We start from the raw sequence: 16,615 nt of genomic DNA on the forward strand, positions 1-16,615 counted from the left end.
ATATTTAGCATCAAATCCGTATTCGATGACATTTTTTGTTTCCGGTTAAATTTGCAGATGAGGTGGGGATTTTTTGTTTTGGTTTAGAGAAAAGACAACACTATCAACCTAGCACCCGTTGTATTTCTCCCTCAACGTGCCATTTATCTAGTACTTAGTAAGTTTAAAAAAAATAATTTAAACTGAAGCAGGATTAAAAATATTCTTTGATTGCAGCTAAAGCTAAAAGAGGAGAGAGAGGCAAAAAGAGCCCAGTTGGATGAGAGGCATTATTATGTTTTACAAACTGTTGCCGACAGTCTGGGTTTGGAAAGGTCAGAGGTGGAAGATGCCATTTTGGAGGGCAGCCAGGTAGTTCAAGCATTTTGTATAACTTAGATAGGCTATTTTTCTTAGAGCTCACCTAATGGAAAGATATAACTATAACTTTCAATCTTTCTTTTTTGGAAAAAATTTATATTTAACATTTTTAGATTAATATTTTTTTTTTATTGCTAGATTGAAACAATGGAGAAGTTTCTAGGAGTGAATGGCTGCAACAGGCTACTCTTCTACTATCAAGAGCCAGAGGCAGATAAAGAACCTGGTTAGTTATTGTTAGATTTTTTAATCTTAACAAACTTCGTTTTACTTTTTTTTTAAAAATCCCAACACACTAATACACAAGAAAACATCATTGTCATTCCTGTTACAGAACTGGCCATTTTCTATCATTTTAATAAAAATGTATGGCCAACAACATCTATTTTAGATTGGCCAATTTTACAGAGGAGGGTTTTTTTTCTACTTGGGTTAGAGTTTTATCAAAAGGCCATGTCCTTCTTCTTCCTCTTCATCATTCTTAAAAATGTTTATGTCGGAGGAGTCAGATAACAAGTCTGTCAATTGACAAACTGGACGGTGAACTCCAGATCTCCATACAGTTCTTTTCTGAGTGGGGTATATTGTGGTCAAAGACTAGACCACATCTGATGGTGCATGCTGCAGGGTGTTATGTGTTCTCCTGGACCAACTTCTTGTTTTCTAAATATATGCTGTTTGAATCTGTTGTGTCCTGTTCTAAGTCTAAAAACTATGTGTTGTTCCTTGTGTGTTAATTTGTAATATGATTTGTATTTTGTGTAACTTGGGTGCATGTCAGAACACAATTGAAATATTATTTGCTTTTTGTAATCCTTTGTATTTCTTTTGGATGTAGAGAGATTTCATGTCAAATAATCATTGCTATTTTTCTGAAGGTTATAGGCCTACCATACAATAACATATTATTAAGATAAGAAAAACATAGCAATTTGTTCTTAACACCATATCTGAATGTTTAGTTGTATTGATTAAACAAAAACATCAACATTAGTTATTTTAGGAAAGAAAAAATGTGTCCATAAGGCAAAATGTAAACTTTAACAATTTAAGGTATGATATGTCTGCCAGGTAGAAGAGTTCCAACCATAAAAACCTCAATCAGTGTTTAGTGAAAAATTAATATTGAAATTTTTTTTTAACAAACTTTTAAAATGAACTACAAAGAAAATAATGAATCACTTTTTATATTACGATAGAGGAAAGAGTTAGTCACTTATACAATTTTTATTTTGGGTATTAATTCATAATATAAACATTTTCTATAATTAAAAAATGTATTAACATTTTTTTCAGTACATTTTATTTTTAATAGAATCAAATCGAATAACTAAAAATTTAGTAAAAATCCCAGTTCACCAAATGTATGTTATAGCACCAAAAGAATATTACTTTATATATGATTGTTTAATTGATTTTAAAAATAATAATTTAAAATCTATTTATCACATCTCATGGTTCATGTTACATTACATTGTCTTTGAATGTTGACCTACTTTTCAAGTTTTAAACCAATACGTTCAATAGAAGTAGGTGAAATTTCATTTACAAGTTTCAAACCATGTGAAAGACAAACAAAGCACAATAAAAGCTTGTCAAATTACAAATACAACCAAGAAATATAAAAAAAATTATATATTTGTTATACTGACTTGCCCTCGTAGTTTGTGGACAGCCTGGGGACTTGACGAAGAATAAATTTTACTTAACAGGCATACCTGGAAATCACCTTTGACCCATATCACTAGTACCTGAAGATTACCTTCCCGTGTTTATTGATGATCCTGTGATGGTCATCCAGCTGACCCTTCTGTGCCCCCCCGCTTAACATCTCTGATTTTAAGCTGCAGCTCTTCAGTTCCTATAAAACAGTTATGGGACTTTAAAGACACAAGCCCAACATGTAGTCCCATCTCTGATGTGCCTTATGATGTTGTGTTGGGTAAAGTCCCTAAATGTTTTACTTACACTGGTTTAATTATTGGTTAAAACTCTTTACCAATCACTAGAATTCTATTTAAAAATCTGCATATTTTTTTTTCTTATATATCATCAATGTAGCTTTTTAAAATGCTCTCTGCTACAATCCACTCCACCTATCAATTATAGTTTTATAGTTGCTGCCCTTACCCTTCATATTACCATGGAGATTGTCCATACAACAAATAGAAATATCAACCTATTGCCATCCCTCAATCAAATCCACCTATCGAAAAAGATAGAAGAAATAATAATTGGATTAACAATGGGTTAATGCTGCACCAGTTGGTACAACGTACCTAGGGTCATCCATAAATGACGTCACGCTTTTTATGACGATTTTTACCTCCCCTTCCCTCCGTCCCACATCGTCACAAAAAGCCAGACCCACCCCTTAAAATGACGTCACACCTCAGCCTACAACCCCCCTCAAAATTGCAGTTGAATTTTTTTAAAACATCGATATTTTTCCAAAATCTTGTCTGAACTCTGTCAAAATTGAGTATTTAAATAAATTCCTATTGCAATTTATTAAAACAGTTTTCTAAAACGCGAAATAACGTCTAAAATTAATTTTCTAACATTGCTTTTTTATAATGCAAAAGTGTGACGTCGCATCATCTGAATACCCCCCTCTCCCTCATTACAAACCGTCACAAAATTACGAACCCCTCCCCCCCGACGAGTGTGACGTCATTTATGGACGACCCCCCCTAATAGGCACAAGGAAATGGTTAAATCAGCACCTGGACATTACGAAATATAATACTAACGTCCATGACTCCACCAATGGCCTGCCTTCATATAAGCGTTTAAAACCAAGGCAATATGAATCATTTCATGATCTCCTGTTGGTGATTTCAGCTGTTTAAACATGCGCACACAGCACAGGGGATGAGTGGGCTGATACTCTTGTGTTGCCTGTGTTCGCTTTTTTGTTAAGTTACGCTTTCGGATAAATTGTTTGCCAATCTACCTTTAGTTGTGTGTTGAAGTGTTCACGACTATTTGAAAGAAAGTAGATTCTAGTAGCATTTCGTTTAGCATTGGTAGTTAAGGTGTGAGAACTGCTTGGTTACCACAAAATTATTTTCAAGCCATTAGCAGCATTGCTTTCATGGTCGTGTTAACACGACCGGCGCTTTTGTTTGTATGGCCTCCGCTTTTAGAACCCGTCGCTTAAACAGAAAATAATGCATCAGACGTGAATAGAAAGAGCGGGTAGGTTGAATGAAGCGTGAACGAGTTATCGGTCTTTGCTCACTGAGATCGAGGTTATTTGTATGACAGGATAAAAAAGAACAGGCGTTTTTACCAGCTCTATCGGAAATCGAAGAAATCAATTACAAACGCATTAATGTTGTGAAATACATTCCTAGACCCATCGGACTGGAACATGTTGAAACAAATATCGGAGCCTGCATCGACCGTGACCGCGTCAGTTGTTTAATATCAGTTTATCAAGTTCTTCGTAATGGTGTATCAGGTGCTATAGCTCTGCATAACAGTATCGATTGTGATACTGCATGACAGTATCGATATGCAATACGGCAGTTCATGGATGATAAAGCATGACAACATAGTACGTTACGATTGTGACGTTTTAACTTTCAAGCACAGGCGGATTGCTGTACTACTGTACAGGGACCTGCCTATAGAGGCGAAGACAAAACGTGCAGTGTCCAACTATATATATTTTCACACATTGGTACGGGCGTGTGTTGGGTGGGGGGGGGGGGGTCCATTAATGACGTCACATACATAGGAATGAGGTTTATAATGTTTTTATCAAGCGTTGTAAAAGCTAACTTTCAATGTATTGGATATATTATAATGAAAATGTGTTAATGTTCGTTAAAACGTATGTAATTTCAGGGTGTGTGGTGGGATGAGGGTATGTGAAATCAGCGAAAGTTGCGAGATGTTGTTTAAGGACAACCTCTGGGTAACTCCAGAGTGTGATGGGGGTAACTCCAGAGTGTGATGGGAGGGTAATCAGAGTGTGATGGGGGGTAATCAGAGTGTGATGGGAGGGTAACCAGAGTGTGATGGGAGGGTAATCAGAGTGTGATGGGAGGGTAACCAGAGTGTGATGGGAGGGTAATCAGAGTGTGATGGGAGGGTAATCAGAGTGTGATGGGAGGGTAATCAGAGTGTGATGGGAGGGTAACCAGAGTGTGATGGGAGGGTAATCAGAGTGTGATGGGAGGGTAACCAGAGTGTGATGGGAGGGTAATCAGAGTGTGATGGGAGGGTAACCAGAGTGTGATGGGAGGGTAATCAGAGTGTGATGGGAGGGTAACCAGAGTGTGATGGGAGGGTAATCAGAGTGTGATGGGAGGGTAACCAGAGTGTGATGGGAGGGTAATCAGAGTGTGATGGGAGGGTAACTCCAGAGTTTGATGGGAGGGTAACTCCAGAGTTTGATGGGAGGGTAACTCCAGAGTTTGATGGGAGGGTAACTCCAGAGTGTGATGGTAGGGTAACCAGTGTGTGATGGGAGGGTAACTAAGATGAGGTTGAAAGACCAGGGGTAAGGCCCCGATGGACGTTAGCAGATAAAGTATTCGTGTTTTATGACCTTAATGAATCGCAGTAACTTAAGCCAGCTCAACCCAGAAAAATATTTGCTTCACAATCCTGACATATGGGCTATATTTGACTGTCAGAACTTTGGCTGCCACATTACTACATTATGTTATGTAGGCTATGACGTGGGTTACGTATCTGTTGTCCGTTGAGGAGATAAGTATGGACGTCCGATTTTAAGTAAAAATAAAATGGCTTGGGCGTATCCATAACGGCAACCCCCACATTATTGAACTCGTTCAGTTATTGTAAGCCGTGCCCAATCTTATCAGGTTACACGAAGTTGTACAAGACTGTGATTTCACTGGAAGTGCGATAAACGCATTGGGTACAAGCTTACACGGACCACTTCATTCCAATCGATCGTCTGCTAATAGGCCCTATCCCAAATCGACGACTACATAACTTGCAAGGGAAAACATTGATTTTAAGTGTGCTTTATATTTTTAATCGAAAGAAATAGAACGATTACCAATAAACCGATAGTCCTTCGTGACTGCCAAATCATAGTATTATTTGCTCATAAAATATAATGCAAAGTGATTATTTTTTTTCTTTCTACAAATGAATTTAAAACAGTGTGAAAATATTTGTTTACACCGTAAAAAAATATTGTTTGCTTCTAGTTCTAGCCTAGTCTGGCCCTAACAATTTTTAGGCCAAACCTGAGCGCGGGTTCAACTTAACTTTGCGGTGTTTTTTTTTTTTTATAAATCACACACATTCTGGCAAAAATTTGTATTTCACGAATACATTGATATAAAATAGAACTACCTTTGTTCTCGAATCAATTTACTAGAAATAGAGCTAGAAATCTAATCTAGATTTAGATCTAGAAGAATCTATATATCTACTATCTAGATCTTATCTCTAGTTGTAAGACTTTTATTTAGTCTAGATCTAGATCTAGATTAGAAGGTGTCTGGTGTAGTCATCACTTGACGTTTAATTTTAGAAATAGAATCTAGATTCTAGATTAGATCTAGAATCTAGATCTAGTTTAGAAAATCTTCTGGATCTGTATTTTCTAGCTTTAAACTTTAAACATAGATTTAGATCTATAACCTAAATCTAGCTAGAATCTAGTTTTTTTTTCAACAGACAAACCTGACATAGCAGTGGCCTGGAAATATTTTGATCTAATTGTAGACTAATAGTTATAATATATTTACAGGCCTATTAGTATTAGACTATACTATGCTGATCTAGGCTACAAAATTATAATTTAAAAAATTAATATTGAGTACCTTTATCTAGATCTATAGACTATACTATAGAGTAACTATAAGTAAACTGGTAAACTCTAGATTTGGCCTACTAATTAAAAAATTGACAGTTTGGAGATAAGCCCAGCCACTAACGTAAAAACTGCACAGGTGAAAAGTTAAGACCGCCACTTTTTGCCAGCTCCAATTTAATGCACCTTAAAACCAACTCCTCATAAGCGTCTATGGTTAGGGTTTGGATTAGGTTAGTCAGTGCTAGGCACTTAAACCAGGGTATGCACCCAGCACAATAATGTATAAAATGCCTAACTTTGCCTAACCAAGGGATGCACCCAGCACAATAATGTATAAAATGCCTAACATTGCTTTACACTACCAACCTATCCCAATCAAATTATATAACAAAATAATAAACACTTTTCATGTTCTATTTTCCAGTATAAGCATGACTTCTAACCCCCTTCCCTACTAATCTTAGCTCTTCTGCTTAGCAGCTCTTTTTTATATTTTTTAAGAACCCCCCCCCCCCCCCCAAAAATGGCAGTATTTATGGAAGTTATTTTCTTGTGGTAAAAATGTTCAAATACATGTGTGTTTCCAATCATTAACTGACAGAAGTCGTCTGATGTCAAATAAATTTGTGTTTCCAATCATTAGCTGACACAAGTCGTCTGGGTCCACCGCCTGCTAAAATCTCTAGAACAACAAAGCCAAAGCTATTTATAGCTGATGGGAAGGAGACTCCATTGAAGGGAGTTTGTCTGGTCTTTACTCGCATGCCCTCAAGCAGTAACACCAGCGTCACTGAAGCCAACATGACAAAGGTAACCGTTCTCCTCAAGCTATCATCAGTGCTCATTGGTCTAGCTCTGTATTGGATTATTATTATATCTAATTAAAACAACGTTTGTAATGTTTTGGATATTTGAATCCTAATTTTATAATTCTTTTAAACAAAATTTTTAACATCCTGCTTGATAGGAAATCAATTTTACAATGCTTGACTGTAATGGACAAGGGACAAATGGCAGAGGTCTTTTGCGCGCAGTTGAGAGCGTGTTATCAGGCGTGTTTATACCTGCATTGAAAAAACTAGAAAATGGATGGGACCAACTGTCCAATCAGGAAGGAGGTGGCATCAGAAATGACTTTCTTAACTCCCTTGATTCATTTGTATCTGTTCTTGTTGGTAAGTGTTGGTAAACTTGTTGACTTCCAAGTTGTTAAGCTCATACCTTGTGACTGTCAAAAGTTTGGAAGGCAAATTTCAACTTCTGGTCTGGTCTGCAGGTGCACAGGAAAGCCTGGAAGAAAAAGTGACCCTAAAGCCCTGTGAGAACTTTGACCTGGCTAAAGTGAACACCATCTCAGACTACCAGACAGTGGCCAACAGCACAGAGTCACTGGAGAAGATTGAGGAGTGTATGAGGGGATGGATCAAACAGATTGAACAAGTGAGTCTCTCATCTTTAATCAACACTGTCACTAGCAGCTAACATTCACATTTCTTATCATGGTGCTTTTACCATTCCTATTTGATGCTACAGGTCCTTATGGGCACAGGTAATCTTTTCTGTCTGATGTTACAGGTGCTGGCAGAAAGTGAGCAGATGAGAAGAGAAGCAGACGACATTGGTCCTCGTGCAGAGCTCGAGCATTGGAAGAAGAGGATGTCAAAGTTCAACTACCTTGTGGACCAGATCAAAGGTCACGATGTCAAGGCTGTTCTGGGGATCCTTCATGCTGCCAAGTCTAAACTTATCAAAGTGAATACATCTTTTCTTTTGTAGTAGAAATTTGGTTCTTGTTAGTGTGAAAAGAAATTATAAAAGGGAAAATTAATTTGAGTTTTCACTATGTTGTGTCTTGTTTGAAGTAGAGTCATAAAAGTCTTGGATGATCTGATTCAGCTCTGGCAATAATTTAGTTTTTTAATGTTGGTGTTTGATTGTTTTATTCAGATCTGACAAGATAGTTTTTTTATCTTGATGTTTGACTTAGATCTGGCAAGAATTTAGTTTTTTTATCTTGATGTTTGACTTAGATCTGGCAAGAACTTAGTTTTTTTATCTTGATGTTTGACTTAGATCTGGCAAGAATTTAGTTTTTTTATCTTGATGTTTGACTTAGATCTGGCAAGAATTTAGTAGTTTTTTTTTATCTTGATGTTTGACTTAGGTCTGGCAAGAGCTTGACCGGCGCATCACAGATACAGCCAATGAAGCCAAAGACAATGTTAGATTTCTCTACACCCTGGAGAAGTTGTGTGACCCACTGTACCACAGTGACCCAGTGAGTCTAAACATCATTTTTTTTGCATACATTGTTTTGTATATCATATCATCTGAGGCTAGTTAAAATCTTGACATGTCTTTTGTTTGGTTAGGTTGGAATGCTGGAGAGTATCCCAGCACTGATCAATGCTATCAGGATGGTCCACAGCATCTCACGCTACTACAACACCTCTGAGAGGATGACCTCACTTTTTGTTAAGGTAACCCCATACAGAACCTCATTTAGTTTCTTTATGTAGGTTTCTTGTTGGTAAATTAACTACATACAGTACCTCATTTCAAGTTTGTTTATGTAGGTTTTTTGTTGGCAACCCCACAGCACTTGATTTAGGATGTGTTAACATAGTTTCTTGGTTGATTAGAGAGGTATTACTAAGTGTGTTTTTCTGAGTTTCTTGGTTGTTTTTTTGACTTATGAAAAGTTAAGTCCTTGCTCCAATAGTCTGATATCTGCCCTTGCTCAAATAGTCTGTGATATCTGCCCTTGCTCCAATAGTCTGTGATATCTGCCCTTGATTCAATAGTCTGTGATATCTGCCCTTGATTCAATAGTCTGATATCTGCCCTTGATTCAATAGTCTGATATCTGCCCTTGATTCAATAGTCTGTGATATCTGCCCTTGATTCAATAGTCTGATATCTGCCCTTGATTCAATAGTCTGATATCTGCCCTTGATTCAATAGTCTGATATCTGCCCTTGATTCAATAGTCTGTGATATCTGCCCTTGATTCAATAGTCTGATATCTGCCCTTGATTCAATAGTCTGATATCTGCCCTTGATTCAATAGTCTGATATCTGCCCTTGATTCAATAGTCTGTGATATCTGCCCTTGATTCAATAGTCTGTGATATCTACCCTTCCTCCAACTGATGTCCAACTGGTCTTGTTTCAGATCACCAACCAGATGATTACAGCGTGTAAAGCTTACATCACTGACCACAGAATTGAGACTGTCTGGTCACAACCAATGGCTGTTGTCAGACAAAAGTTGGATGCCTGCATCAAGTTAAATGATGAGTACCAGAGACACTTCCACAAAACAAAGGTCAGTTTTTTACAAGGTTGATACAAGGTTGATACTAGCTTGTTACAAGGTTGATACAGGGTTGATACTAGCTTGTTGCAAGGTTGATACAGGGTTGATACTAGCTTGTTACAAGATTGATACAGGGTTGATACTAGCTTGTTACAAGGTTGATATGAGGTTGATACTGTATTAGTTTGATCAAAATGTTGAATGACGTACCAAGTTTGAGTCGTGTGCTGTTAAAATTATTGTCAGGCAAAGTTAGAGAACACGGCCAATGAGCGACCATTTGACTTCTCTGAGATGTACATTTTTGGCAAGTTTGACACATTCACCAGACGGCTCAAGAAGATACTGGACATGTTTGACACCATGGACAAGTACTCACACCTGGCTGAGAGTAAGATTGAAGGTCAGTTCACTTGTTAAGTACACTGACAATTAGAAATAGCTGATTTATTTATGCTGAAGGTCAGTTCACTTGTTAAGTACACTGACAATTAGAAACAGCTGATTTATTTATGCTGAAGGTCAGTTCACTTGTTACGTACACTATCAATTAGAAACCACTGCTTTATTTATGCTGAAGGTCAGTTCACTTGTTACGTACACTATCAATTAGAAACAGCTGCTTTATTGATGCTGAAGGTAATGTAATCTTGTGTGATAAATCTACTACCTCAGGTATGGAGCTTATGGCCAATAAATTCAATGTAATAGTCACAGCCATTAGAAAACGTCCATACGACTTCCTTGACCAAAGAAAAATGGAATTCGACCAGGATTATGATGATTTCAAGAGGCAAATCAATGAGCTACAGGTGTGTTTGCTTAACCTTTGTAAATGTGGGTAGCACAGACAGCAGCCATAACTTTTTTTTTGTTGGTGAAATAGTCAGCTGTCTTTAGATTTGTGTTGGTAACTCCTGCATGTTTTTATTTATTTATTTCCAACTGCAGGCATCAATAGTGATGCTGATGGACCAGAAGTTTGAGAAGATCACCAGCACACACAGAGCATTGGTTTTGTTGCGCAAGTTTGAAATGTTGCAGCTAGAGAATTTAGGAATTCATGAGAAGTACCACAGGATTTTACAACATTACAGGTCTCATTTTGGCAGCTTTTGGTTTTAGTTTTAACCTTTGTACTGGTGAGGACTAATAGTTTGTCTACATGTAATGTTGTACCCTCTCTCCACAGCCGAGACATTGATATGGTCTCAAGAATTTATCAGAAACAAAAGAATGACCCACCTTTGGATAGAGATCATCCACCGATTGGAGGAAAGATTTCGTGGGCCCGTCAACTCTTCAGAAGAATTCAGGTGGGTTGAGTGAAGTACCTGCAATAAAAGGATTGATTGAAGTTTGATATTTTTAGGAAAAATATCTTTTAAAAGTAGCATGTTTTGCTTCATTTCATGTAATTTTGTTTCTTTTGAAGGGTCCCATGGAAGTTTTCCAATATCACGGAACCATCCTTCAGGGGTCAGAGGCCAAGAAAATAGTGAAAAACTACAACAAAATTGCCAAAGTTTTGCTGGAGTTTGAAATGTTGTATCACAGAGGTTGGCTTCGACAGGTAAGAGACCAGCATTTAACAAACTTATTCTTACAATTTAGTCTACATAAAGCAGCAGTATTTTATTCTGTATATGCGTTATACTTTGCTTTAACAATATACATTTGAGAGTTACTTACCTTGTGTGACATTTCCAGATGGAAGCTGCCAAGTCAGGCCTGCAGGCCTCACTGCTGGTGCGACACCCAGAGACCAAGGAGTTGTATGTGAACTTTGACTTCCAGATCTTCACCATGATCAAAGAAACAAACCACATGTTCAATCTGGGGCTGGAGATTCCTCCAATAGCCAAAACCATGAGGGCCAAAGAGATGGAATACAAGAACCACTACTCTGCTCTCTGTGTGAGTCGAACTTTTTTTGTTAACTGCCTTAGAATATAATGGACAAACGATTTCTTTAATTATCACTCTAGAAGTATTAAGTACAAAAATTCTACATTAAAAACATTTTTCAAACATATTAGCAAAATTTAACACATATATTATTAACAATTTAAATGATGCTAGAAGTGAAATTGTGCCAATGTTTTACCAACAATGTAGATGATGTTAGAAGTGAAAATTGTGCCAATGTTTTACAAACAATTTAGATGATGCTAGAAGTGAAAATTGTGCCAATGTTTTACCAACAATTTAGATGATGTTAGAAGAAAACAACAGAGTGAGAAGAAAAATTCCTGCAGCATTTGAGGCTTTAATGGGACTCCACCTGGCCAAGGTGGACGATGTGCTTGAGCCTGGCTTGACCACCCTGTCGTGGACCGCCATCAAAATACCAGATTTTATCCAAAGTGTTTACTGGTGAGAAGAAGTATAATTTGTATATAATTTTGTCATAATTTTAAAATATTTCAAAATTCTATACAAAATATTGCAGCTGTCATTTTTTTTAATGTGTGCATATCCTAACATAATGTTAGCTATTCAAAACGTTTGTTTTTACCTCTCAAAACAATTTAACTTTATGATTTTCAGTGCTCTCTCTGAGCTGGAACTGTTGGTAGACCGTGCTCATGATGTCACAGAGTTCCGCATTGATGCCATCCTCAGAGACATGGCCACTACCACACTTTGTCAGCTGCCTGAAGATGAGCCTTGGACTGTCCAAGATTTCCTGGACAATACGCAGGTGTGTGGTCAACTTTTTAAATTGAATTTACATCTTATATTTTACATTTACTTCACTGTATAGATTTTAATTATGAACTAAGTATTTGTTTCTTGAAATCTGTATCCTTTTTTTTCTTGTTCCATGATTGTGATCACCAGAAACTGTGTGCTAAAGGAGCTGTAATTCTTCAAACCAAAAGTCAGACAGTGGAGGAGGCAGCCAATGAGCTGATCAACATGCTGTGTAACATGGAGCCTGAGGAGAAAGAGGGAATCCAAGAAGAGGAGGAAGAGGAGGATGCTGGCTTTGATGAAGAGGAAGGAGATGGGGGTAAGGCTAATTCATTAACTAGTTACTTAGGAAGGAAATTCTAATTTGATGTAATCAATCAAGACCATGCTGTTAAATTACACCAGTGCAGCATGTGAGGATGTTCACAGTGAATCATTAAATTTTTTTTACATAGAACATTTTAAAATTTATCTTTTGTAAACTGAGGAGCGATTTATTTTGAAACAAGAGCAGAAATGTAAAGACTATTTATAATAAACAAAAACCAAATATATATTCGTTTGTTAGAAAAAGCAAATGCATAAGCCTATTTTACAAAATCACCTTTTGATAATGAATACCATAATTAATGAATTTAATTAATACCAGACGAGAAAGAGAAGACAGCAAGGGAAGAAACTGCAGGCAGTTCTGCCCCACACTCACGTGCAGGCAGCCGTAAGTCAAGACCTGTCTCGTCTAAACTCAACGCAGCAGCAAAGAAGAAGAAAGAGATGAGAGAGAATATCGAAGAGTCTGCCATGGACCTGCTGACCCACTTTAACAACAGAAACTTAGATGCACTGCTGAAAGCCACAAGAAACACGCTGGAATCTTTAAGGAAAAGGATTACCTCAAGTTCAATGGCTCACTACATAGGTTAGCAATCATGTTGTACCATAATCTTTTGGACCCATCTATAGCAAAACTAAAAATTGTATACCTTTGATTAAACATCAATGATTATTTGCATAAGAAGTAATTGTTTATCACACAGGAGACAGCTCTTTGTATGGTGACCAAAAACGAGACAGTCGTCCATTTTTCCGCACCAACGCCACCCTGGCCATCCCTCAGATTGTGATGCACCCAGCACTGGATGAAGTTCAGCAGGCCTTGAACAAGGCTGTGCAGAATGTCATCAGTGTCAGCGGAGCTGTGGCTCAGTGGAGCAAGGAGAGGAGGAAGCTTGTCAAACCAGGTACCCAACCTTGTCAGGTGACCTTATTGAACCAGGTACCCAACCTTGTCAGGTGACCTTATTGAACCAGGTACCCAACCTTGTCAGGTGACCTTATTGAACCAGGTACCCAACCTTGTGAGGTGACCTTATTGAACCAGGTACTCAACCTTGTGAGGTGACCTTATTGAACCAGGTACCCAACCTTGTCAGGTGACCTTATTGAACCAGGCACCCAACCTTGTCAGGTGACCTTATTGAACCAGGTACCCAACCTTGTGAGGTGACCTTATTGAGCCAGGTACTCAACCTTGTGAGGTGACCTTTAGATCTTATTGAGCCAGGTACTCAACCTTGTGAGGTGACCTTATTGAACCAGGTACACAACCTTGTGAGGTGACCTTTAGATCTTATTAAACTTGTAAGCTCATCTTTAGTAAGATGAATATCCTTTGTTCTTACACAAGATACTAACTATAATAGTCAAGTTTTAATAAATGAATTTTATATTTAAAAACACTGGTTGTTAAAATGTTTAATGTAGAAAGTTATTTTTTCCTAAACAGCTGCTTTGAGGTAAAAAGTCGTTGAACATTCACAAACTTTGTTTTGCTTGTTAAGAATTTTTGTTTGAATGGCTGCTGTGCTCTCAGAGTATGAGCTGCCATTATAAAAACTAAAAGGTTCATTGAAAAATTCTATTTGTGTTCACTTTAGTTAGCAATTGAAAAAAATCACCAGCTATCAACCGCATGCTTTCTGTCACAAAAGGTTTAGTATCAATGCTCTTTGGAAAAATAGCGTATCAATTCACAGCCTAACTGAACAGAAACAACCATATTATTTCCTTTGTTCATTGCCAAATACAATTAAGGTTTTAACACATAGTGACCCTTCTCAACCAAATGTGTCAGTTTGCACATTGATCTATTTTGAGCTTGAAATCAATTTTTGAATTTAAGTCACTTGTTATTATTTATGTCCCATGTTTACACATTTGTGGTAGAAATTTTAAAAAATATCACTTGAAAGTCAGTTTATTTAATGTTTGGCTTTAACAAGTAATTAGCTGTTAACTAGTACATTTGTGACTTCTCAGAGTAACTTTTTGATTGAGTTAAAAGTCACTAAAACTTGTGGATGGTCACAAATTGTTTCAACAATTTTTTTGGAAACATCTAAATAATAAATTAATTCTGAAGATTCTGAACGTTGAAAATTTCTTCATTTTTTGTGTGCGATATATTCTGAATAAATAATTGTACTTTATTGAAGTTTAACGTTCATTTTTGCAGCACAAGTTGATCAGACCCAGGGTCCTGATGGAATGGATCGTCGAGGCAGTGTGGCAAGTGTCGCCCAGTCCGACATATCCCACATTGACCCTCATGCAAAAAAAGTGGACGGGGTAGAGTCAGTGAGAAGCTACGCCATTGTTCAACAGCCCAAAAATTATTTAAAATCTGTCATGGAAAATAAAGAGATAGCAAAGCTTGCCTCACTGCTGTCCACCAGTATCAACTCCAACAAAAAGGTAACAGTTGGCTTAACACTAGCTCGGTGTTGGAAACAAGATTGCTGATTCAATAAACTTTCTTTTTTTAAACTAAGTTTTAAGACATTTTTTTGTCATGTATTTTATTTAAAATGCTTGTGTTGTTAAACTGCTATGTTGATATGTTTTAAACTCTCCTCACCAGGAGGTAACAACAGCCCTGGACCAGTTTGCAGACTACCAAAAAATCTGGGAGAAAGACAGAGAAGTTGCCCTAGATGAGTTTATGAAGGAAGATCCCAAGTTGTCTGAGTTTGAAGCTGCCATTCGTGGATTTGAAGTGCTGGAAGTTGAAATTAACAGTCTCCCAGAGTACTACGATGCTGGTCCTATAGCCTTATATACAGGTTAGTTTTGGCAATGATATTTTATACTGGTCCTATTGCCTTATATACAGATTAGATTAGACAGTGATATTTTAAAGCTACAATTGAATAGTAGCAGAGCGTATTTTAATTAGAATGGCAACTCAGACTAATGAGGTATTTCAAATATTATAATGTTTTAAAAATATGTGTTTTGTAACATTTAATTCTAGTGAAAGGTAGATGTTATATTATTTTTATGTACCCTCCCCTTCTCCCAACTAAATGTTAAAACTACAGTTTTTGTTCAATTTCAGAGCATTTAAAAATTGGCCTGACCAATGAGACCAAAGCTTGGAGAATGCTCTACGGGAAATTCTGTAATCAAAAGTACAAAAACCAGATGGATGACATTTTCAGCTTTATTGATGACTTCAGTAAGAGGCTGCTGCGACCAATCAAAGACCTGGATGACATCCGCTTTGCAATGGCTTCTCTAAAAGAAATCCGAGAGAATGAGATCAGGATTGATATGTGCATTGCACCTATTGAGGTACATGATCAAAACAAATTGAGAGTAGACTTAATAGATGGCCTGGTCAAAAAATGGGCATGTGAAAAAAACACTGCTATGGTCTGTCTGGTTCACAGAATTGTTTGGGTTGGTTCAGTGGCTTCACTGGGCATGGTTTGGGTGCTACCCATGCTGGGTGACACCAAAATGAAAGATTGCACCAAATGGTTTACTGTATTTGTACATTGTTGAAGGAGCAGTGACATGCTAAATTATAGCCACTCCATTTAGTGACACCCTGAGTTATACCACCTATAGCCACCAACATTGAGTGACACCCTTAAGTTATAGCACCAGTAGCCACACTGTTGAGTGATGCCACTAGGTTGGTTGCCTACATGAGAGATTTTGGGTTAAGGTTTAAGTTAAAGTCCACCAATGCATATTTATATGTAATTTTTATTTTGAGCACTCAATACTGCAGTAAACTCAAATTTTGATTAATTTTTTTAAAATGAAGTTTATGTGAATTGATATGTGATGTTGTCACCAGGAATCCTACGCCATGTTGAACAGACATGAGCTCAAGCCAGAGAAAGAGGAGGCTGAGAAATGTGACACCCTGCGCTACTCATGGGAGAGGCTTCAGGCCCAGTCCATTGAGGTACAGGACCACCTGATCAAAATACAACCTGACTTTAAGAAGGAACTCATTGAACATGTCAAGATATTCAAGGTGGATTGTGACGACTTCTATGGAAGCTATGATGAGGTGGGTTGTTTTAGTTTTCTGTTTACAGCAAACATTCCACATTAGAATAAATTATTGCAGCTGT

General features: G+C 37.3%; 1 protein-coding gene across 2 annotated transcripts in view; it reads left to right on the top strand.

The window, feature by feature from the left end:
• The window catches only part of LOC131936683 (dynein axonemal heavy chain 5), a 59,834-nt gene that overhangs the window by 1,321 nt on the left and 41,898 nt on the right, over positions 1-16,615 (top strand). For both annotated transcript variants that reach the window (XM_059293732.1, XM_059293733.1), the window contains exons 2-25: positions 217-351; positions 499-586; positions 6,813-6,979; positions 7,137-7,344; positions 7,446-7,609; positions 7,745-7,921; positions 8,334-8,447; positions 8,542-8,649; positions 9,345-9,497; positions 9,735-9,891; positions 10,164-10,300; positions 10,440-10,585; positions 10,681-10,804; positions 10,924-11,061; positions 11,199-11,405; positions 11,701-11,864; positions 12,039-12,192; positions 12,333-12,504; positions 12,835-13,104; positions 13,223-13,426; positions 14,701-14,939; positions 15,106-15,307; positions 15,583-15,818; positions 16,333-16,551. In XM_059293732.1, the coding sequence (XP_059149715.1) occupies positions 217-351; positions 499-586; positions 6,813-6,979; positions 7,137-7,344; positions 7,446-7,609; positions 7,745-7,921; positions 8,334-8,447; positions 8,542-8,649; positions 9,345-9,497; positions 9,735-9,891; positions 10,164-10,300; positions 10,440-10,585; positions 10,681-10,804; positions 10,924-11,061; positions 11,199-11,405; positions 11,701-11,864; positions 12,039-12,192; positions 12,333-12,504; positions 12,835-13,104; positions 13,223-13,426; positions 14,701-14,939; positions 15,106-15,307; positions 15,583-15,818; positions 16,333-16,551 (4,083 nt within the window). The remainder of the gene's footprint in view (positions 1-216; positions 352-498; positions 587-6,812; positions 6,980-7,136; positions 7,345-7,445; positions 7,610-7,744; positions 7,922-8,333; positions 8,448-8,541; positions 8,650-9,344; positions 9,498-9,734; positions 9,892-10,163; positions 10,301-10,439; positions 10,586-10,680; positions 10,805-10,923; positions 11,062-11,198; positions 11,406-11,700; positions 11,865-12,038; positions 12,193-12,332; positions 12,505-12,834; positions 13,105-13,222; positions 13,427-14,700; positions 14,940-15,105; positions 15,308-15,582; positions 15,819-16,332; positions 16,552-16,615) is intronic.

The sequence above is a fragment of the Physella acuta genome, unplaced genomic scaffold (genome assembly GCF_028476545.2).
Source record: "Physella acuta isolate Inbredline_101_S28 unplaced genomic scaffold, ASM2847654v3 ptg000184l, whole genome shotgun sequence".
Classification (NCBI taxonomy): domain Eukaryota; kingdom Metazoa; phylum Mollusca; class Gastropoda; family Physidae; genus Physella; species Physella acuta.